The sequence below is a fragment of the Plectropomus leopardus genome, chromosome 9 (assembly GCF_008729295.1).
Source record: "Plectropomus leopardus isolate mb chromosome 9, YSFRI_Pleo_2.0, whole genome shotgun sequence".
NCBI classification, from domain to species: domain Eukaryota; kingdom Metazoa; phylum Chordata; class Actinopteri; order Perciformes; family Serranidae; genus Plectropomus; species Plectropomus leopardus.
The window spans coordinates 14,590,396-14,612,206 of NC_056471.1; the positions used below are offsets into that span (position 1 = coordinate 14,590,396).

The following is a 21,811-nucleotide window of genomic DNA, read 5'->3' on the forward strand; positions in this document are numbered from 1 at the left end:
GCAAGAGAGAAAAAAGGGATTTTACAAACCCCAATACCACTCAAAAAAAGGGCAAAATGTCCAGAAACTGTATTTATGATGTAGACTTATATATTTAAAAAATGTTACAGAATATATAATATTTTATTTTTAGTACTTTTTCCCATCATTTTCTTTTTTGTTGCTTTGTTATTTATTTCCCCTTTCTTGCTAATTTTTAGGTAATTTTCTTGTTTTTTACAATTTTTTACAATTTTTTTTTTTTGCTAATTTCTGGGTCCATGTTTTTGGCAGAAATCAAGTAGATTTGCTCAGGTTTCAAAGCTTTAACAAACTAAGAAAGTACTATCTGTTATTATTTTAAAATAGTCCAGCTTCTCCTGTGACCCACATCATTGTCACCACTCATGAACAAACTTAGTTTTTTGTTTCTTTCCTGTGTGAGGCTGAAACAATTTACTAATTGTGTTGAAGCCTTTTGGGTGCTCTCTGTATTCTCCATCGTCTGTCTTCTCCTTGTACTTGCTCTGCTGCAGTCCTCCCATAATTCCTCTGACCTCAGCAGACACACCTTTGCCCAGGTAGTGGAAGGCCTTCTTGCCATCATTATCTCTTTCATTGACATTAGCTCCATAACTTTGAACAAGCAAAACCATGACTTTAGTGTGGCCATGCATGGCTGCGATGTGTAAAGGTGTGTATCCTCCATGGGCTTTACTGTTGATGTCAACATAAGTGCCTTTTTTCCTGGAGATATTCACAAGCTTGTGTATCATCTCGCTGTTGCCGTCCTTTGCAGCCCAGTGCAAAGCTGTAAATCCTGACATGAAGTCTTTCTTCTGTGCTAGCCGTGCATCCTGCAGCAGCAAACCATAGATCTGTCCCCAGAGCCCAGCAGCACACTTTACCAACCACTCGTGAGCTAATGGCTCCAGAGGCACACACTCTGAGTACTTTGCATCATCTCTCTTGTTTTGGGGCCTCACCAAGGGGAAGCCTGGGGGTTGCACGTCCACTGTCTGTCTGTTTTTCCAACACTGGGCGTCAGCTAGTGCGCCCTTCTTGCAAGGATTGCGAGTTGGCACTGGTGGTACAGAAACTTTGGTTCCCAACCTGATTGGATTGTCTGAAGTATTATGCACTTGGGAATGTGATTTATCTTGTGTCGCTGGTGCGGAGTCTCTCGGAGGGGATGTGACTGCGATGACAGCAAACACAGCTCCAGATTTCCTCGTCCTGCTGGCCTGATCTCCGGAGATATTCAGGACTTTAACAGTGGTCGCATCCGCACACACGTGTCTTGATAACTGTGTCCTTTCCTGCATGCTTCCCTCAGACTTCCTTTTGGCATCGCTATGATAACTGTCATTTTTATTTGAGGGATAGCACATATTATTGTTCTCGATGTCAGAATAAATCACCCTGGCTTGCTCGGCTCGATGAGGAGATGTGTACGAAAAGCTCGTGTTTTGGCTCGAGAAACTGTCATCCATCTGCTTGTCCTGCGATGCATCCTGCGCCACCTCTTTATTAACAAAGTCTTGATACCTTTTCTTCACGACCACAAACTTTACCTCGTCGATCTGTTTGACCACAGCGACGCTGTTCACCAGCTTCTTGAAAAGGTCCCTATTGTGCTGCTTTTCCGCGGGATCACTGCTGTTGATTTGGCTCCTGAAGTTGTTCAGCAGTTCCGAGTTCTTCACTTTGCCTCCGTGCTCCAGCAAAAAAGATAAAACACATTCCTGGGTCAAAGCCATTTTGTTCCAAAGTTGTAAAAATATGTAATGGTCTAATTGATAGCTTAGATAGTAGCCCGAGGGATAATCTCCCTGCTGTCCGTGCTCCCCTCTCTGTTGTCCTCCACCAACCTGCAGCTTCCGGCGCCTCATCTAATATATTCACCCGTTTATTGTCATGGCTCTGCCCGTTAAAGGCCCAGTTCAAATGGGGAAATAAAAACACTGGCTGTGGATAGTGGATCAATATGAAAGCTGCCAAGAAAAGCTAAGAACGAATTGTGTGTGTGTGTGTGTGTGTGTGTGTGTGTGTATAGCATTTGAGCTTATGTCCATATAAAACATCTGAGAGTTAAATGTTATAAAATTATATTTACTAACTATATTTTTATATTTATTGTTTTGATTTAGTTTGTTTAATTTAACCAAAATTTTTTTACAACATCCCCTGTCATAAAAACAATAAACACAAATGATGGCTCCTTTGCAACCCATGACACTTTTCCCAGGCTAGGAAAAACTTAAGAATTGACAAATTAATGTATTCAAATAGAAATCATAATTAAAACATAATACAGCAATAATAATAATATTATGACATTTAAGTTATACACATTCAGGAAAAATATTCATTTTAATAGGAGATCAAACTTGTAAATTTGCAAGAAAAAAGTAATAATATTAAGGGATTAAGTATTTAGTCTCGTGCTTTATGTTATTGTACATAAAACTTTACAGAATAATTTAAACACCTGTTCTCAATTTTGTATTTCCACGTTTCCATGACAGCTAGCTGATGGCCAGGTAACAGTAGATCACAGAAAAAGATTCATTTTATTTTCTCTCTGTAGATTCTACAACTCACCAAACGTACCCGGTGTACTGTGCTCATAACACGCAGACGTCAACACTTGAAAGGGTGAAAAAGAGAAAGAAAATGGAGAGACAGAAATAGAGCATCTTTGCCTCTACATCAACTGTCTGTGAGGCAGCTGCAGTTCAGTACAGATGTGAGGTTGTCAGTGTTACCTCAGGTGTCTTTGGCTTCTGTTTGTGCACTTCACAACACTGAGTCACATGCACACTGATTCCACTGATATTCCACACTATAGTGAAGTTCAGTTTTTTGCTAAATCAAGTCACTTTTGTTGAAAATATTACTTGGTAAATCATAGTGGTATTGGTAGTCCATATAGACAGTGTATCAGTGGTAGAAGAACTACTTAGGTCTTGTACTTTATTAAAAGTGCTAATTTGACAGTGTAGAAACATTGTTACAAGTAAATGTTCTGCATTGAAAATGTAACTTAAGTAAAAGTATTAAAGTTTAGCATCGAAATATACTTAAAGAATCCAATAAATAAGTATTGATTGGATGTTTACGTAAACAGTGTCCATTTATGAGCTGTATACATTCTGACTACTTAAAATTATAATTGAACAAAGTGTAAAGATATTTTAAACTTGCGCTCTTTCAAACATTGTTGCTCTGGAATCAATCAGAATTATACGGCTGGCACAGAGAGCCTGAAACTGAGACCAGAAACCTCTGAAGAGTAGCAGATCATGCCAGTCTTTAAGCTGTGATCACATTCACGTTTAACTCTTCAGACATAGCTTGACCACTGAAATGTTCATCGGGTTGTCCTCTCTAAAGACATGAGTGATTTTGGAGTATTGTGTTTGATAGAGTGTCAGTGTAGGCTATTTAGAGGAGTGGTTCAACTCAAATCTCTGGTATCAATGGGCAGACCCAGAAGTTTACTCAGCAGTAACCGTTACCATGGCAATTACCATTGGACAAACCAATACACACACACACACACACATACACACACACACACAATTTGAGACATTTTACAAACAAAATCAGACAATGTGCTGTTGTGCTAGTATTTTTGAAACCACACCAACACATTTTAGACGCAGTGTTCATCAGTGTGTCCTCATGTTATAAATGGAAAGCGTAAGCATTGGAAGTGAGGATCAATCTATATTTCATAGGTATAATTCAACATATCACTGATAATCGTACTAATTAGACCCCTTACCATTATTTTAACTATTCCTAGCACTTAACCATATTCTTACATATTTCAGCCAGCACTGCAGTATAGCTCATGCTTTTCAGCTACCCTGAACTGGTCCTTCCTCACTGTAGCTGCAGTTCTTTTTCTTTCTTTCTTTAATTCTCACAAGCAATCTAACAAAAAAAGAGCCTGCATCAAACTCCTTCAGAGCTACAATAAAGGCTGAAGTAGGCTTTTACAGAGCTGTTGTAATGTCGCCCTCCGGCACCGAGGGGGTGTTGCCTCCAAGTGGCCATATTGAAAGCAGTGTGAGTCTGTCCGTGATTCATGTGTGGAGCAGGTCTGGCTGAAGACAGATAATTCCCGCACACAGCCACTTGTGACGATGGCGGCCAATGAGGTAGATGTTTTCGCAGTAAGTATGATGATGTGCTGTCTGCGGGCCTGCGGTGACTCATGAGTTGTCGACAGAGTAGACATTTAACTAACATGGCATTCAGGTGTATGTGAGAGCAGGAGGATGGTGTTGAGAAGTGTGGAGAGAATGCAGCGGGATCGGAGCTGCGGTGTTTAGGAAGCGTACAGTCTAATGAATCGGGATATGACGGATTTTTAGCTGCGTTTGATTCAATAGAAACGACGCACCATCGTCCCTGTTTGATGCTGTGGGGACGACCGAAAAAAAGCACTTCAGCATCCAACTGTCCAGCATGAGACAGCACGACGCTGTTTACCATTTCAACACTGTGACAGGTGTACACGGGTGCTGAACTGAAGGGACCACCGAAACACAGGACAGCAGGCAGTTAAAAGACTGAGTTAAGAGGATAAACACAAGTAGCAGGCTCCTCAAGTGGTAGCTAGCTCCTCGAGATTGGTCAGCGAAAAAATTAGCCAAACTTGTAATTCGTGGTCGTCAATGTACTGATTAAAAAGCTATCATAGCTGACAGTGCGCGGCTAGTGTCCTGTTTACAGGTTGCACTGCAAATGATGGAGGAGTTCAAGTTAAGGTGGTGTGTGTGTGTTTGTTTAAAGGGAGTTATGGGTACCAGGGCTGCTTGGATATCCTCCCACCCTGTGAAACAACATCGAGATAAAGAGCTCTTTGTGTGTCTGTGAGAAGGGAGAGGGATAGAAACGGATGATTGTTGTATTGAACACATCCTGATCCTCATGTTGAGCCTTTTGCAAGATGCCAGCATCCCAGGGTATCTGGGAGAGGAGAGATGAGCTGCCTCCCAGCTTTAACAACCAGGGCAACATAGTATAGTATAGTATGTGTTATTATGTATGGATTCAAATTCCTTATGTATTTTCAGTGTTTAATTTATGAACATGAAAAGTAAAGACTGTGATGTTTGTGAAACAAGTGTAGTTGATATACTGTAAGAGTAGATATTATGAGTGCAGTCATAGTCTTATTAGCTTGAATCAGGTCTCAGTCTGGAAAATCATTAGATAACTATAGGATAAATCAACTATGTAAGTTATGAAAGTAAACATTTTGTATTCCAACAGTTTTCAGATTTGATGCTTTCTTCTGTTTTAATCATTAATAAATCAAATACTTTGGTTTTGTACAATTGGTTGAGCAAAAAACGAATTATGATAAGGTAAATCAGAAATCAGATTCAGAATCAGAAATATATTTATTGCAAAGTAGTTTTTCACTTACAAGGAATTTGCTTTGGTTTTTGGTGCATACACTAAACATACAATAAAAATATTAAGAGGAATACAAATAATTCAAAGCACTGCAACAGAAAAATTTACCAAAAGAAAATTACAAAAAAATGCTAAGATGTGCTAAATAATCAATAGATCAATAATCAATCAATGATGAAAGTATTTGTGAGTTTCAGTCCTAAATATAAGCATACTTATGGCAAACCATGACTGCTGCATTAAAATTGTCTAAGGCCTTATACTTAAGCTTTGCATACAGACAAAAGACACACAATGCAAATGAGGACATCTGTGCTGCACAACACAAATTATTTTCATAGCCTTTTGTTTTCTTTTCAGATTTGTGTGTCTATAAAGGAGGAGTTGGTTTGGGATATTGAGACAGAGCGTTTTTTGTAGGTCGGACTGTTCAGTGTGTTAAGTGGAAGAGGGAGATGACCTCATTTGCAAAGAATGCTTTTAAGCTTGAAAGCAGAATGTGGGGATGGGAACTGACAGGAGGACTTTTTAACCTCACCATTTTATCGATTTTTGTCATTAACTCCTTGGATATTTAATGATATGAAGTGATGAAATATTGCTAAAGTGCAGGCCATTTAGTCTGATATATTTTTGTCCTGCCTTTTTTTCAAACACCTCAGCATGAAGAAAAGCGAACACTGGAGCTCGGAGGTCATGTGGGGTTTGACAGTCTTCCAGATCAGTTAGTCAGCAAATCAGTTGCACAGGGATTCTGCTTCAACATCCTCTGCGTAGGTATGTTTGCACCCACAAGGAGTTCATAATCTAGAGTTAAGGCTACAAACATTACATGCATTAATTTGGAATTTGGAGCTTTAATGCATCACCTTGTCTCTCCCTCATCTGTGTTTTTCTCTTTTTTTTTTAAAGGTGAGACAGGGATAGGCAAGTCAACATTAATGAACACTCTTTTCAATACAACATTTGAAAATGAGGAAGCCAGCCACTATCAGAGTGAGGTGCAGCTACGCCCACAAACCTATGATCTGCAGGAGAGCAATGTCAACCTCAAGCTGACTGTTGTGCACACTGTGGGGTTCGGAGACCAGATCAACAAAGACGAAAGGTAGAGATTCCTGTCAATGTTTGGCTTTTAGTGTTGTCCAAGTTGTAGAAAAGAAACTGTCCTGCAGAAATTTTCAGTGCTGCTTTAATACATTTTTATTTAAGTTTCTCTTGTTTTGTAGTGATCGGCAAATGGTTCTTTTAAGTGTACCAAATCACTAGTACACAAAAAGATTTGTACTCAAAATCATTCAGGGCTTGACAGGAAGTCACATTGTCCCACTCACTAAATTAAATACAGTGGAAAAATATTTAAAACTTTTGCAAACTCTTGTATGTGCAGGTGGACTCACCAACTCTCCCCAGAGCAGACCAAGGCTACAAGGAGGGAGAAAGAGACATAGAAATGCTGAATTCGCTTCATGCAGCTCCACAATGAAAAAAAGATTTTACCCATTTTAAATAATGATGATGATATTATCGTGGCAACTCAGCAATAATCAGTTAAGGCTCACATTTACTTTGTAATGAATGAATCACTGAACATACTGCACTCCCTCGCAGTGGTGTGATCTGAGACCGTCTCAGACTCCGCCACCTGTTATTTCATAATGCAGTTTTAGCTACGCATTGTAAACTACGAAAGCGGAGATAAAAAAAAAAACAAAAACCCAAAAAACAGGGATTTTCAAACTGCCCCTGCACATTTGCTTGCAACTGACTGAGAGCTCAACTGAACAGAGAAAGTAATGTATTGTTTCAGGAAATGGTTCAATTCAGTTTGTGCACCCAAAAGATTGGCTGTCTCTAGATGGTAACCCCGGATTCACAAAATCTTCCACTTCCAGAATCGTCCAGATTTCATGTTTCGTGTTCAAGTGATCATTTGAACCCAAAGCATTATTATCTTTTCTTTACCCTAACCAAGTGCTTTTTATGTTTTTTGTAAACATATCCAGACCTTAACCACAATGTATAATACCATAAAAAGAAGGGACAAGAGTATTTTTAAGCGAGTTCCACAAATCTAGGGTTACCATCTAACCACGACCCAAAAGATTTGTTCTTTTAAAGGAACAGCAAATGACATAACACTATTGGTTAGGTCAGCACCAGCTATTAATCATTTCTCCTTTTGCTCTGCAGCTGCAGCCAGCACAGTTACACAGTATGGAATTAAAAAAGAGATCTGGCCCGTTTCTGGCATGTGAATTGGGAGGGAGGGAAGAAAGTGAATATGACTGGTAGAACGAATGCAAACTGAATAGACATTAGCACTCCAATGGCAGGGAGTTAAAAAAAAAGCAGGCATTCTTGGCTACAAGACTGTAGTTTGTAACTAGGATACCAGCATCGCTTTCAAACAAGGAAAGTGATGTAAAGTTTATTGTTGTGTAAGGATGAAATAATGATTCTCATGTTTTATGTCTTGTGCTTTCTTTCGGTGCAGCTATAAACCCATTCTTGAGTATATTGATGCCCAGTTTGAAAGGTATCTTGAGGAGGAGCTAAAAATAAAACGCTCCTTGTTTAACTGCCATGACACAAGAATCCACATCTGCCTGTATTTCATCGCTCCCACCGGACACTCCCTGAAGTCCCTTGATCTCGTCACAATGAAGAAACTGGACAGCAAGGTGATCACTGACTCTGTATTTCAGCAGTTAATGTAACTTCTTTGTATATCTGTCACTCATATTATGTTTTTTCCATGCAGGTAAACATCATCCCCGTCATTGCAAAGGCAGACACGGTATCTAAGAGCGAACTGGACAAGTTAAAGATCAAGATCATGAGTGAGCTGGTCAGTAATGGAGTGCAGATTTACCAGTTCCCAACAGAGGATGAAGCTGTTGCAGAGATCAACACCTCCATGAATGTGAGTCCTAGAAACACATAGAAACACATACATTTAAAAAAAAACTCTTACCAACACAGTTTCACATTTTTCACAACTTGTCATATAGGGCAGTTTTGGAACAGTCAGTTTCTGTTTGTTCTATGCATACATTGTCTTTTAAAAATAACCCCTCCTAGTGAGAAAAAGTCAGAATTTGATGACTTGGGAATGAATATGTTTTGATTTTACAAGATTAAATGGTTTCTCACTTTCTCCACTATTGTAATATTTAGTCTGCACCATATTTTTGGCATTACTTAGGAGCACGTAAGTGGTCTGCTGCTGTCAACATCTCAGATATTTCTCATCAATTCAAATAACATAGAAATACTTGTTTTATCCACTATATTACTGGTATAGGAGTAGTAGCATAGCAGTAATAGAATAATGAAGTGAAATTAATTTCAGCCTCATTTTCATTGAAGTTGCAGAAAACACAGAAAATGTAGTCTGAAGAATTAGAGCTATTCAAGCCATTATTTGAATCCAGAGAAGACATATATTTAGAATCATGTTACAATAGACAAATGACAGTAGTATCATTTTAAACCACATTGTAAAAATATGAACGCTATATCTTACAGACTCACCTTCCCTTTGCTGTGGTTGGAAGCGTAGATGATGTTAAAGTTGGAAATAAGATGGTGAAAGCGAGGCTGTACCCCTGGGGTTCAGTACAGGGTGAGTCTGCTGAAAGGATTTGACAAGCATCATAAAAGTTCTTCAAACAGTAGCAGCTGTTTAGTCTGAAGAATGCTGCGTTTTCTTGACCAAGTTTCTCTTTTTGTCCAGTGGAGAATGAAAACCATTGTGATTTTGTGAAGCTGAGGGAGATGCTATTGCGTGTGAACATGGAGGATCTCCGAGAGCAAACTCACGCTCGACACTATGAGCTCTACCGTCGCTGCAAGCTAGAAGAGATGGGCTTCAAGGACACAGACCCGGACAGCCAGTCGTTCAGGTGAAATTAGGGATAGCAGTGATGTAATGCATCTGGGCAGCTTACTTCAGTGGTACTGACCAAAAAAACCCTGCTTCCTTATGATGTAAAAACTGTGCTGATTAATTATTTTATTGATAAACAGCACATTAAAATCTATGTCTATATGATTTGGGATGCTTTTTACTTTTTTATTTTTACCAAACAATTGGAGCTTAAAGGAGAATTCCAAATCTTTATGTGTCTGTCTAGACTATAGTTTAATTATTAAACTAATGATATAATTAATTGATGCCTTTGGTTATATTTTTGACTCATCTGAACCTTTCAGTGCCTTCATGTATTAGAGATTAGTCAGGCTTATTTCTCTAATATTGGGGAAAAATCACAGTAACTCCAGTACATGAAATGACACATGATATGTTAGTTGTTATTCCTCAGATTGAGTTCAGAGTTAGGTTGAATTAATTGTTTATGAGTTTGTTTATTTTATTTTATTTTATGTCTTTTTTAAGTTCTCAGTGACCACTGACTCATTTCAAGCTGTCCAGTCAAAACCAGTCAACTATGTAAAAAGGTGCTCATCAGGAACTGGAAAATAACGTCCAAGTATAACAGTTTTAGGCTCCAAGTGGCATGTTGAACACAACCAGCAATCCTTTGTACATTTGGGAATTAATATGTTTTATTTGCATATGCATACATGGAGAAATATTTGTGTTTCAGAGTTAATAGTATTCATTTACTTAAGAGTGAGTGGAATGTATTGATTATGCAACTTAATGGCCTTATTTGGTCATTTAGTCTAATGGTATAGGCATAGCATTTTGTAAATTGAGGCATATTGTTTTTATTTTTGTGGTATGTAACTTAAAAAAATTCCAGTTTTAAATCATTATTGAACAACATTTTGATTGAATGTCAGGTCAGCTGTTGACCATATTACTTCTTTCACTCATTCTAAATGGATCAAATGTTAAAATGCTAGCTTTATTGCTCCACTTATGCCTTGCAGTTACTGTAAATATTTAGTAAACATTAAGCTCTACATAAGAACTACTTTGTGTGGTTCAACCCATTTTATTTTTGTGATGCATTAATCCCCACCTAGTAAACATTTATGTTACATCAAAGATGAGTTTGAACCTATAAACAGCTGGAGCGACCAGCCCCTGGATATCCATCCTGTCCACTAAGTCATCAGACTGATCTTAACATTGCTTTCACTCTGATTTTCAGCCTTCAGGAGACATATGAAGCCAAGAGAAAGGAGTTCCTTGTTGACCTACAGCGCAAAGAAGAGGAAATGAGACAGATGTTTGTAAACAAAGTGAAGGAGACTGAGGCAGAGCTGAAAGAAAAGGAAAAAGAGGTGGGGATTGACATGATCTTTAAATAAACTAGAAGAAATATACCAAATTTGGTTTGTTTCACATTTTGCCCTTTCCCATCATCTTCCTCATTATCTATAGCTTCACGAGAGGTTTGAGCAGCTCAAGCGGATGCACCAGGAAGAGAAGAAGAATCTGGAGGAGAAAAGACGAGAGCTGGAGGAGGAGATGAATGCCTTCAATAGAAGAAAGGTTGCAGCTGAGACACTGATGGGTCAGGCACTCCAAGGCTGCTCGCAACCATTCAAGAAGGACAAGGACAAGAAGAAGTAAGTCTGCTTTTACAGTACGTTCTTCATCTGTACTGCTGCTCAAGCGGTTCCTTTTTGTGAACCGTGGTTGTCAAAGCAAGGCTAATGCTACTAAATAATAATAATGTCCAAATCTTTCAGGTGATTTAAGGATGATTGGTTGAGTGCCACACATACATTATATTCACAAGCAATGGACACGTATTATTCTCTGATCTATGCTAGTGCTGCACAATTGATCTAATCGCAATTGCAATCGCGATTTCAGGCTGTGCAATTACACAACCGCATAAAAGGCTGCGATTTGCGTATTAATGGAGGAGGATAGCCTGGTTGTGGAAAGTCCACCTGCAGCCAAAGCCAAGAAGAAAACTTAAGCCAGTTTTTTAGGAAAATATTAAATTATTTTGAAAACAGTACTGAAAAAACTTAAGGTTTTGTATTTTTCTTATTCTACTTAATATTTGTATGTTTTAAGTTGAGACATACACACTTCGAAACGATTATTATTCTCTGCATTTTCCTTTGATAACCAAGAAGGTAGACTCATGATATCATTTTTTTATTCATTTTATCGTAATCGCAATCGCAAATTGCAATATTGGTCAGTATAATCGCAATCGCACATTTTTACCAAATCGTGCAGCACTAGTCTATGCACAGTTGATTGGACAGTGGGAGGAGGCGTACAACATGATTAATGAGGTAATGTTATTTTCCCAGAAGCCATGTTGGCTCAGAAACTGATACAGGGACAGATTCAGACTGACACAGTGTGCCCAGACATAGTGGGAAGGGTCACAGCTTGCATGACACAGCCTGATGCTTATGTCTCTGCGGGCTGACCTGCCAGACTGTATCTCAGGCAGGGGCACTTCTGTTTACATTCGACCGGTCTCACCGATGCTGCTCATGCCATGTGCAATGCAGATAATACTCAGACATCCCACACAGAGCTGTTATAATTTCTGCAGGTGGAAACATTTTATGTCAGGATCGATTATATGCGCTTAAAGTCCACATACACAGCTTGAAGCTCAAAATTAGGAAATCCAGTATTCCAAAGCTGCTTCAATGATTAGTAAAATAGAAATACGTGTGAATTAAAAAAGAAAGCCTACGTCCATGAAAGATTTTCTCTTTTAATGGCAGTTTGTACTGACTTTAATGCCTGACCATGCATGTGAGAAAAGACTGCAAAAGGCATTTATCCCGCGTAATACCACACAGGGCCAGGGTACAGGTTTCTACTGTACCTCTAAAATACTGTAGCTGATGATACTTCTGACTGTGCTGTGTAACACGGTTTTAGAAAAAGCACATTATAACATTTAAAATGCAAAAACAGTTACATACACTAAATATGAGTGAAAGGATTTATGAAATAATGCTTTAGATTTGTCACATGGAGGATGATGAGAGCTTTCAGGTGTTGAAAATGCACCTGAGTAAGTTTTAAGTTTAAGGCAAGGCTTTGTTAAGACTACCTTGTTTTTCAAGTTGCACATTATAGGCCGGATTCATTTTTCTGCTATGGTTAAAAAATAGTGATGTGTTTTTCTAGGATGCAAACAAAACAATAAACTTAAGTCCTCCTCTCTTTCTCAGCAGACAGCGTTAGTGACAGACAAAGTGGATTTTTACATGCAGCCATTTCTTGTTGGTACAATCATGGTTGGTAGCTGTGTCAATGTCATGTGTCTTGTTGACTTTGACCTTAAAGGCAGTTTAAATTTGAGTCCCATCACTCAAATTAGTTGAGAAATTAATTGTGAAACATCTTGACACATTCAGTTTTTATCTGATTTCAGTCCACCTGTGAATATAACCTAATAAAGGTTGGGACACATGCTTTGTCTTTTATGGCCTGGAAATCCAACTTTTGCCAACTTTCAAGGGCGCGGAGGCAGGTTGTGCCTGATTTTGTAAAGCAACTCTTACCAGCTCACCATAATAGCATAGCCAACATAGCTTAATTCCCAAGTTTAGGGCTCATCTTCTTCCAGGCTTTTTTTTTTTTAAGTGCATATTAGAATAATGTCAGTTTGACATCTGTAAAGTTCTGGATAGTCCTGTATTAGCATAATCAACTTAACCATAAACCGATATGTAAGTAGAAAACTCTCTGCTGGCTGTGATTGGTTGTTCATAATATGCTATTTAGTAGGCTAAAACTGTATGTGAGTTTTTTTTATTATGCCTGAAACCTTGGTATGAAACCAATAGTATGGAACCAATACATGTGAATTGCATACAATTTCCAGTGAAATATTAGAGTATGCAAACGCTGGCCACTATGCCAACAAAAATGTCCCACACTGTACTGTGGTAGACGACAACATTTATAAGGGACAGTGACCAAAACTGCTCCGTAATTGTAATTACACTTCAATTTAAGTTTAACTATTGTGAAGTTTATTATTTCTCTTGGTGTAACATAGTTTTAGACTATTTTTTAAATGAACTGTAGCACTTGGGTTGGCTCTGGTTACAATGGTTACGTGTCTCCAACTGTCAAGGAGGCTCTCAGGAGGTGACATGGTAATTACAGGTCATTATGTCTAAAAAGATAAATATGAATATTTATTTACACAAAAGCATGTTGAACAATAATAGTCATATATAGAGCATAGTTTGTGATTTCAGATGCAGTGCCTTTATTTCGGGGTGCAGCTGTCGCGCTTGGGAACGCTTGCCTCCTGTGACAGCTTCTTTTTGCGTGTCTACATTGACAACAGTGGATTTTAGGGCACAGAAAAGGCAGCAAGTGTCTGGGCTCTTAATATGGTTTGCAGATTTTGTTTTTTGTGAGTTTTAATAATCTGATTAAAATGTCAAAAATAGAAGTTGTGCTGCCAGTGTGACTCTGAATGGAGCCTGAAATGTAAGCCTGTGGAAAGGAAGTAGGTGTTTAAAGACGATACAACGGAAATACTGTTGCATCTCCATTTCATTCATTTATTCCTTTGATTTCTACCATTCCCCAAATCCTTCATTTTTTTTCTTCTTTTTTTTCCATATTTTGTCCTGTTTCTTTTCCTTCTTTCAGTTGATTTATGGATCAAACATCCAGTGAAACCAGGAATGTGTCTGCCATCAGCATGGGAAAAAGAGACGGTCATATCTATCATTACTTACTGACACTGTATGTGTGAACTCAGAGTCATTGTTACTATGCACGTATGTTAGCCTGAACAATGTGATGGCTATAAGCCACTGTGTACTTATGGATCAAAAAGGTAGCTTTGCTCAGTGTATTTAATTTGTCCCTAATGCTGATTCTGCTAGATGCACAATCCATGGACTGTTATCATAACATGTAGCTTGTGTTGTTTTATGTTCTTGCCATGAATGTGTGTTCATGTCCTGTCGTAGAACAGGAGACTTTTAGTTACTGACTGAATTGAACTGATGGCTGTGAGTTATGTTATGTTTTAATACAGAGGAAACATTTGTCTGCTGTTAAACATGTAATAATTCACAAGCTGAAGACAAATACTAATACTGAACATTAGTTTTGTACAATACTGGAATTTTCAACTCTGATAAAATACCTTGAAAAATATTGATATTATACCATTGTTGATACCAGGGGTAAAGTTTGACTTGGAGGGCATAAAAGGGTTTTTTTTTGTAATTAAAAGAGAAATATATCAAGGGTATAACGTGACAACAACTTGTCTTTGTTAGTTGTAGAGAACAGCAGAATGACTGTAGTAAACATTAAGAAAGCAAGAATGTGCAGCTGGTACAGTTGTATTAATTGAGCGGAAAATGAGTATCGATACATCTATATTTTTGACAACACCACTGTATATTAAAATATTCATATTTGTTTTTTAATTGTTGGCAGTTTGAGGTAAGATAATTTAATTGTCTAATTCTATGCAACATTAAAAGAAAATAATTGAATTAATCTACAGTGAGTCTAGAAATGGAGCAAAAGTGTTGTCATAATTTCTGTTCAAATAAATAATGCCATTGGAAAACCGAACACAGCATCAGTTCATCTGTTGGTCAGCTGAACCCATTCCCCTTACCCATCTCATCAGTCATTTGTATGATGCAAAGCACTTCATGTCACACTCGTGGTAATGATGTACTGGAACATGGTATTCTGATGTCACAGTGTTTCTGTAAAAGCATTATCCATTTAATTAAATTTGCAGTTTTGTTTTTCCTACTGTTAGTGGCTGGAAACCGGACAAAAGACAAAAATGCATATTGAACTTAATTATCATTTTCCCTAATCTTTCATATCTTGCTCAGGTTTGTCTAACAACCATAATGAATATGTTGCTTGCTGAAATAAATGACTCGGTTTTTCTGTCTTTTTCATAGCTTCTTTAGTCTCCCATCTGCGTGCTCCCTAACCTCAGGAAGGAATTTGAATTAGAAGACTTTCTACCACATCACAACATCACAGACTAACTATCAAGTTTATTATTTTTTACAATGTGAAATAACAGTTTTATAGAAATGCACTTAACATTTCTGGAAGCGATTTAGCCTGAAGTCTTCCATGTCTACTAAACTTCTTTAAGCAGCTCTCTGTAGCATGGTCTCTGCATGGCTCCTAACCTGCATTCCTAAAAGTGTTAAATATCTTCATTGCCAAAATCTCAGTTTTTGTACTAAATGTGCTACCTTCATTTATCTGCCATGTTATGCTTGTAGTTTTTGACTGATGACAATTTACACTGTGAAAGATTTATTATAAAGTGACATGATACTGCTGTTAAATGTTGTACGGCTTGTACATAACATTATGATTTATAAGCACTTTAAATACAGTAAGTCATAGTACATATACTATCTATAATCATTATGAAGGTTTATCATGCTAACATGTCAGCCCTTATGTTGTGTAATAAAGATCTAGATAGAAATATATCATAGTTTTAAACTACAAAAAAAAAAAAAACTATATATACAGTACATTTACTGTTGTTACATGAAAAAAGCCTGGATGTGTATAAATTCAGGATTAGATCTCTTTATGTCAGTAGATCTATATAGTGGGACTGTGTGAGCCTACTCGCAGATTTGTATATGCTGATGTAATAAAGTCTTACTTTATTGAAAACATGCCTTGTTCTCTCCATAATTGCACTTTTAGACAGACAGAAAACGACAGGTTGTGGTAAGCTGTGGTCTCAGCAGGTCCAGGATCTCTCCAGACTGTTCCAGAAACCTGCCAGTAGGCATCCATTTAAAAGAAGACGAGCCAGCAGAGTGTGAGAATAAAGCCTGGCCAATGAAAACAACCGGTTTAATAAATTTAAAGATTTCCTGTACAGTTTTCCAGAATATTCATCAATGTCATTCCCCCTTTACTGTAATGATGTAATGTCTTGGCCTCTATTTTATTGAATGTTAAAATGGAAAAGAAATTGAACTGCGTCAATTGTGCCACGTTGATGTTGAAAATAAAATTATTATATTTATAACATTTTTGTGATTTTTTAATTTAATAAAAGAATCATAAGAAACAGTAGGTAGCGATTCTCGGTCATGCCCCGCCTCCTCGCCTGTGATTGGCTTACGACCTTGTAAAGGGCGTGACTTAATTGTGAATGGCTGGATAACTATCCAATTGAAATTTAGAATCTGCAATGCCGTGCGACGATGACCAATGAAAGCTCACCATGTTTGGTCATGGGCTTGGTTTTATGCTTGCATTAATACCTCAACTGCCCTTTTCCCCGTCGCCTTACGCCAAGGGTAGGGGGTGTGCATAGGCAGAAATTAACCTATGCTTAAAACTTTCTTTAGTGAAAGTTCATACTTACACTTTTTGTGTTTTAAATCTCGTTTCACTCGCTTACCTAAAGCGTGTTGAGGCTTTTTTTCCATTGCTCTTTTTCCTTAGACTACGTAACTTCATCCATGGTAAGTTAACCAGTCTTCATTCTGTATCATGTTAACTGACTTTTTGTTAAAGTTCAAGTGAGGTTTAGTGATTAAAACCTTACAGTGCGTCGTTATGTGGCTGTACGTGGTTGAAAAGAGACTAAACTAACCCTATGAGCAGTGGAAGTTGGTGTTAGCGTTAGCGGTTGTAGCGTTAGCTAACGGTTACGTCGCTAACGTCAGATTAGTTTGTCATTTCCCCTTCACCGTCTCGAAGTATGACGTTCAACGTAATGTGGTGTTTTATGGTATTGCCCGTAGTTTTGCGGTGTAAATTGTGTTATTTCACTCCGGTCTGTTGTTGTTGTACGCCTCCGTGTTAGCTCTCCATCTGTGTGTATGGCAGGGACATGTCCCGACATGACGCCACTCACATGGCCTGCCCTGTAATATGAAGCCTAATCATATGCCCAGGCTATCAAATAAGTTCCTGAAACAGTTAATTTCATTTTTAAAGGCTTATATTAACCATAACATGGTAAAAGAAACAAAAAGAAACTTTGCTTGAAATGTCCTTGTTATTTAGATATGTTGTAAGTTCCCACCACCCTTTGCCAAGTCCAGTTGAGTCCAGTTCAATGACAGCTGTTGGGGGAAGGCTTGTTACTCGATAACTTGCACATTTGGCAACACTCCCATGTCTCAGTTACTCCTGAGCAATACATATCCCTAATCCAGGTCTGCTCTCAGTAGTAAACCTCATTCATTTTATATGCTGAACTGTGCTAAACCATTTCTTACTGCAGTATGTCTGTTTTCAAATGAACCAACCATCAGATTTAATTTATAATTGAAGTATATAGTCTTTCCAGCATTTGAGCTATGGTATAAATTAACATTGGAGGGTAAAGTTGCAATGAGTAATCCAATTAACAAACTTATTTGATAATGATTTAGTTTGAGTATTTTTCTTAGGAAAGAAATTCAAAATTGTGCTGATTTCAGCTTCTTAAATGTGAATGTCTATTGGTGCTCATACTCCTGCATGACAGTAGATTGAATATCTTTGGGTTGTGGACAAAACAAGACATTTGAGGATGTATTTTGGGCTTTGGGAAACCCTTCTTGACACTTGTCACCATTTTAGACCTAACAATTAACCAAATAAATGAGAAAGTATTCTGTTAATCTACTATGAAAATAATTTATATATGCAGGCCTATTGGAGAGTTGACATTTTGTGTAAAAGAAGGAGCTAAATTTGTATATCATATCGGGGCTTGGATATTTTCTGGGTTTGGTAATCTAACATTATGCAGCTGCCATTGTTTTCTGGTCTTAGTCCCAGATGCAAATTGGTAACTTATTTGAATGTTATAGCAGAGTGAAACAGTTCATATCTACCTGCTTGGTCATCATATCTACTTTTCCCAGAGCACACAACTGCCAAGCACAGTGTCTTCAACATTCACATGTGTGTATTAGACAGACTTCATTGTATTGATAAGGCCTAAAGGTGATTAATCAAACTTCAGATCAAATATATTCATACTCAGAAATAACACATTCAGATATAACTATACCTATGATTTCAATGCATCACACCTATTCGACTAATCAAACGCACAATCTTGCTATCCTTTGAGTGCTGGGAATTGGAGTCAAAAATAAAGTGTTTTTGTTAGTTGTGGTCAGTATTATTCAGCTCTGTTTTTCTGTCTGCACAGATGATCGACACAGTGACCGGACCTGGAGCACAGCTCTTTGCAGCTCAGCTGAAGGCCCTGACAGATCTGGAGGGCCGATACCAACCAAAGCTTAGTGGATTGAGACTCATTGAGAGCTCGCAGGACAATGGCCTCAGGATGACCACCAGACTGAGGGAGCTGGAGGTGAAGGACCTGCTCTCTCTGACCAGGTTCTTTGGTTTCAGCTCAGAGACCTTTTCATTGGCCATCAGCTTGTTGGATCGTTTTCTTTCTGTAATGAAGGTTTGTAAAGACATTCATGCCTCAGAAGTGCATCTTGTTTGCTGTCTAGAAGTAATAAAAGTTGTTTTAAAATCCAGTTTCCTTTCCCTGACAGATTCAACCAAAGCACCTGTCCTGCGTGGGTCTTTGCTGCTTCTACATTGCTGTGAAGTCCGCAGAAGAGGAGAAGAACGTGCCTCTAGCAAACGAACTGATCCGCATCAGTCAGAATCGCTTTACAGTGTCTGACATGATGAGGATGGAGAAGATCATCATGGAGAAGCTCTACTGGAAGGTGAAGGCCCCCACAGCCCTCCGCTTTCTCCGCCTCTTTCACAGCCACATCCAGGAGCAGCTCGACGCTGAGAGGTAAGGACAGACGGTCACATCAACCTGCAGGGCTGAACAATGACTCAACAAGATTATATTTACTCTACTAAAATGTGTCTTCTCATATTTGGTTTTAAAGAGACCACAAGCCAAAAAATGTTTTTAAGGCCAACAGGCACAGGCTATGTGAAATCATGTAGATTCATGTGATGTGTAGGAAAACAAACATGAAAACTCTGGTCATAACATTACTAGTCATATTATGCTGCTGCACTTCAGCTAAAAAACAAACAAAAAAACTCATCACTAAATTGACATGGAAAGATTGATTGCTAATCTTGTGAGCTCTGTTGTACATCCATCTTATAAATAGATTGCTATCTTGATACTAAAAGCTTTTTCTTTTGCAGCAAGAAGATACTGAGCCTTGAGAGACTGGAGGCTCAGCTGAAAGCCTGTCACTGCTCATTTGTCTTCTCCAAAATAAAGGTAGGCCAAAATAACTAGTCTGCCAGCAGTTTGACGGTGGCCTATTTCCAGTAGGAATTATGTTGTATTTGATTATTTCGTCATGTCAACATGGCATCCAGCAGTTCTGCTTTGCTAACCATATGATTGAAAATTAAAAAGCTGTCATGTTTGTATTGGTAGTCCATGTATAAAAAAAAAAGTCCATCTGTGTTAAGCTTGTGTATTTTTTCAAATTTCATGTTCTGACAGTTTTCTTTCACAAACGTATTTTCTAGTGATGTCGTGAACTGTGGTATCAGGGGCTATCAACGCATTTTTTGACCAATCAGGACCAGCTGTAGTGATCCTCCCATCCTTTGATTTATGGCTTTTGTAAAATGAATTAATTAATAATAGGGTAATGTGTTGCAGAACCATTAGTTTGTTTTTATATTGACAAGTTTAGGCTTTACATTGTATTAAACTTAAAATAAGACTTAAGTATTGGATCGGGACTCGTTGACATTTACTCAACATTAAATGACTAGGATTGCGGGCAGAAAGTGTGATCAGGATATCCCTGCTATTTAATGTTTCCAGTTTTGTTTTTGTTTTTTGTTTTTCTCAACTAACAAACTCTGTTTCTCTGCAGCCGTCTTTGCTCGCCATGGCTCTCCTGTGTTATGAGGCCCAGGAACAACATGATCCTGAGTACACTGAAAAAATACAAGAGGCTCTGAAAAGTCTGCAGCAGCAGCTGAATGTAAGCACCGCCTGTTAACGGTTTTAAATATGTGTTCTCTAACCAGTAACTCGGAAGTGATGTTAACGCTTAAGGTAGTTTTGGTGTAGTTTTGTTTGGCTTGAGCTCAAAGATTGTTGAATGTAAGAATTAGTGGAAGTTAGTTACTGATACGATGTGGAAAAAACACGATTCGTGAGTTAATTTTTTCTGCCTGTTGTTTTCCCTGTACAGATCAGAGATGGGGACCTGATTTGTGTGCGGGAGTTGGTTGGAAAATGCCTGGCTGAATATGCCACCACCAGGTGCTTTAAGCCTAACGGCCAGAGGCTGCGCTGGACTATTTCGGGAAGAACTGCGCGTCAGCTGAAGCACAGCTACTACAAGATCACTCATCTTCCCACCATTCCTGAGTCAGCCTGTTAAACCCGGAGGTACGAGTGGGTGACCCTTACATGCAGCGAAAAATCACAAATGTCTAAATATCTTTCTTCTCTGATTGGATGAAACTTTTGGTTGACTTTTCTTGCAGTATGGTCACCCACGTACAGCTCCAGTTACTTTCCTTACAGATGTTCATCATAGATGATGAATTTCTTTAAGGAAAAGCTAAAAATGTTTTCCTCAACTTTTTTTTTTTTTTTTTGGCCATCACACTACGATCAAGCACACTGTATTTTATTTACCCCATTAACAAGGAGTAATGCTTCGTCAGAAAGGTTTATCCACTGCCATCCTGCTAAGTTTTACTTTCCTGGTTGAGTTGCTTGCACAAGTGTACAGTATGTTCTTGTTAAAATCCGTACCACGGTGTTTGGTATTTCCTGGAACGGGTTGCTGGTTTTAAGCTACTAAGTATAGAACCACCTAGGTCCTCAGTCCACCATGTGGAAGAGGAGGGAGAAGGATTTTGTGAACAGCAGAAATGAAACCAAGAAATCGGGCCCGAAATCCTTAACTCCCACCCTAGGTTGCTAAACTGTCCTGAATGCACACTCCTACCCAAGGTGATGATTTTTTTGTTTTGTTTTGATGCGGCGAGGGAGCTCTGGTTTTCTCCAGTGATGTGAGGCTACTGACGACCGTGTCCTGTATGGCTGACCATACTGTTCTAGCTGAAATGTCAGAGGTTACAGATGAGTTGTTTTCACCATTTCTTAGTTTGTGTACACAGAGTGAGGTACCACAAGTATTGATTGGTTTCAGTTGTCAATTATGCAGAGAACACTAAAAAAAAAAAAAAAAGGTTGTTGCAGTGGAAATGTGGATTGGAATTTGTATTGCATTTTCTTTTCTAGTTTCCCTGTCTAGTAGAATTTTCTTTCAGTGACAAAAATAAAATGTGTTCTCAAATTCAAAATGGCTAACTGAATACACCATCTCGTTAACCTATGTACTTGTACCTTTCAATAAAACTTTATTGAAAAGCTATTGCATGTGCATTCCTCTTAATATAAAAGACAACAAAACATACAGGTTTCTTACAACCAAATAGAATAGTTTCTTTCAAACATTGTGCCCA

The 21,811-nt window shown here is 38.3% G+C and overlaps 3 protein-coding genes across 5 annotated transcripts; 2 read left to right on the forward strand and 1 right to left on the reverse strand.

Moving 5' to 3' along the window:
• Positions 1 to 377: 377 nt before the first annotated feature.
• sowahab (sosondowah ankyrin repeat domain family member Ab) lies at positions 378 to 1,818 on the reverse strand. The gene has a single exon (XM_042493874.1). It carries the CDS (start codon positions 1,737 to 1,739, stop codon positions 378 to 380), a length of 1,362 nt encoding a protein of 453 aa, XP_042349808.1. The 5' UTR covers positions 1,740 to 1,818.
• Positions 1,819 to 4,090: 2,272 nt separating this feature from the next.
• On the forward strand, positions 4,091 to 15,793 carry LOC121947974 (septin-8-A-like). Of its 3 annotated transcripts, none has more exons than XM_042493186.1 (10): positions 4,091 to 4,163; positions 6,078 to 6,192; positions 6,328 to 6,523; positions 7,913 to 8,099; positions 8,180 to 8,341; positions 8,947 to 9,043; positions 9,155 to 9,323; positions 10,542 to 10,674; positions 10,775 to 10,962; positions 15,286 to 15,793. In XM_042493186.1, exons 1-10 carry the CDS (start codon positions 4,134 to 4,136, stop codon positions 15,338 to 15,340), a joined length of 1,332 nt encoding a protein of 443 aa, XP_042349120.1. In that variant the 5' UTR covers positions 4,091 to 4,133; the 3' UTR covers positions 15,341 to 15,793. The 3 variants fall into 3 exon arrangements, with proteins under 3 accessions (XP_042349120.1, XP_042349123.1, XP_042349122.1); XM_042493189.1 differs by lacking the exon at positions 15,286 to 15,793 and adding an exon at positions 13,994 to 14,164; XM_042493188.1 differs by having other exon boundaries at positions 4,100 to 4,148.
• An 842-nt stretch (positions 15,794 to 16,635) lies between these two features.
• ccng1 (cyclin G1) lies at positions 16,636 to 21,720 on the forward strand. Its single transcript, XM_042493336.1, has 6 exons — positions 16,636 to 16,836; positions 18,525 to 18,788; positions 18,883 to 19,136; positions 19,508 to 19,586; positions 20,200 to 20,310; positions 20,524 to 21,720. The coding sequence occupies exons 1-6, from the start codon at positions 16,834 to 16,836 to the stop codon at positions 20,713 to 20,715; spliced, it is 903 nt and encodes a 300-aa protein (XP_042349270.1). The 5' UTR covers positions 16,636 to 16,833; the 3' UTR covers positions 20,716 to 21,720.
• The last annotated feature ends 91 nt before the right edge of the window (positions 21,721 to 21,811 follow it).

What these genes read in the sequence shown, in the direction of transcription:
- ccng1 (XM_042493336.1), top strand. An exon ending in GAGCAGCTCGACGCTGAGAG is followed by an intron (nt 19,137 to 19,507) that starts GTAAGGACAGAC and finishes TTTCTTTTGCAG; the next exon opens with CAAGAAGATACTGAGCCTTG. An exon ending in TTGTCTTCTCCAAAATAAAG is followed by an intron (nt 19,587 to 20,199) that starts GTAGGCCAAAAT and finishes GTTTCTCTGCAG; the next exon opens with CCGTCTTTGCTCGCCATGGC.
- LOC121947974 (XM_042493186.1), top strand. Translation starts at nt 4,134, where the DNA reads ATGGCGGCCAATGAGGTAGATGTTTTCGCA. An exon ending in AGATCAACACCTCCATGAAT is followed by an intron (nt 8,342 to 8,946) that starts GTGAGTCCTAGA and finishes TATATCTTACAG; the next exon opens with ACTCACCTTCCCTTTGCTGT. An exon ending in CCGGACAGCCAGTCGTTCAG is followed by an intron (nt 9,324 to 10,541) that starts GTGAAATTAGGG and finishes TCTGATTTTCAG; the next exon opens with CCTTCAGGAGACATATGAAG.
- sowahab (XM_042493874.1), bottom strand. Translation starts at nt 1,739, where the DNA reads ATGGCTTTGACCCAGGAATGTGTTTTATCTTTTTTGCTGGAGCACGGA.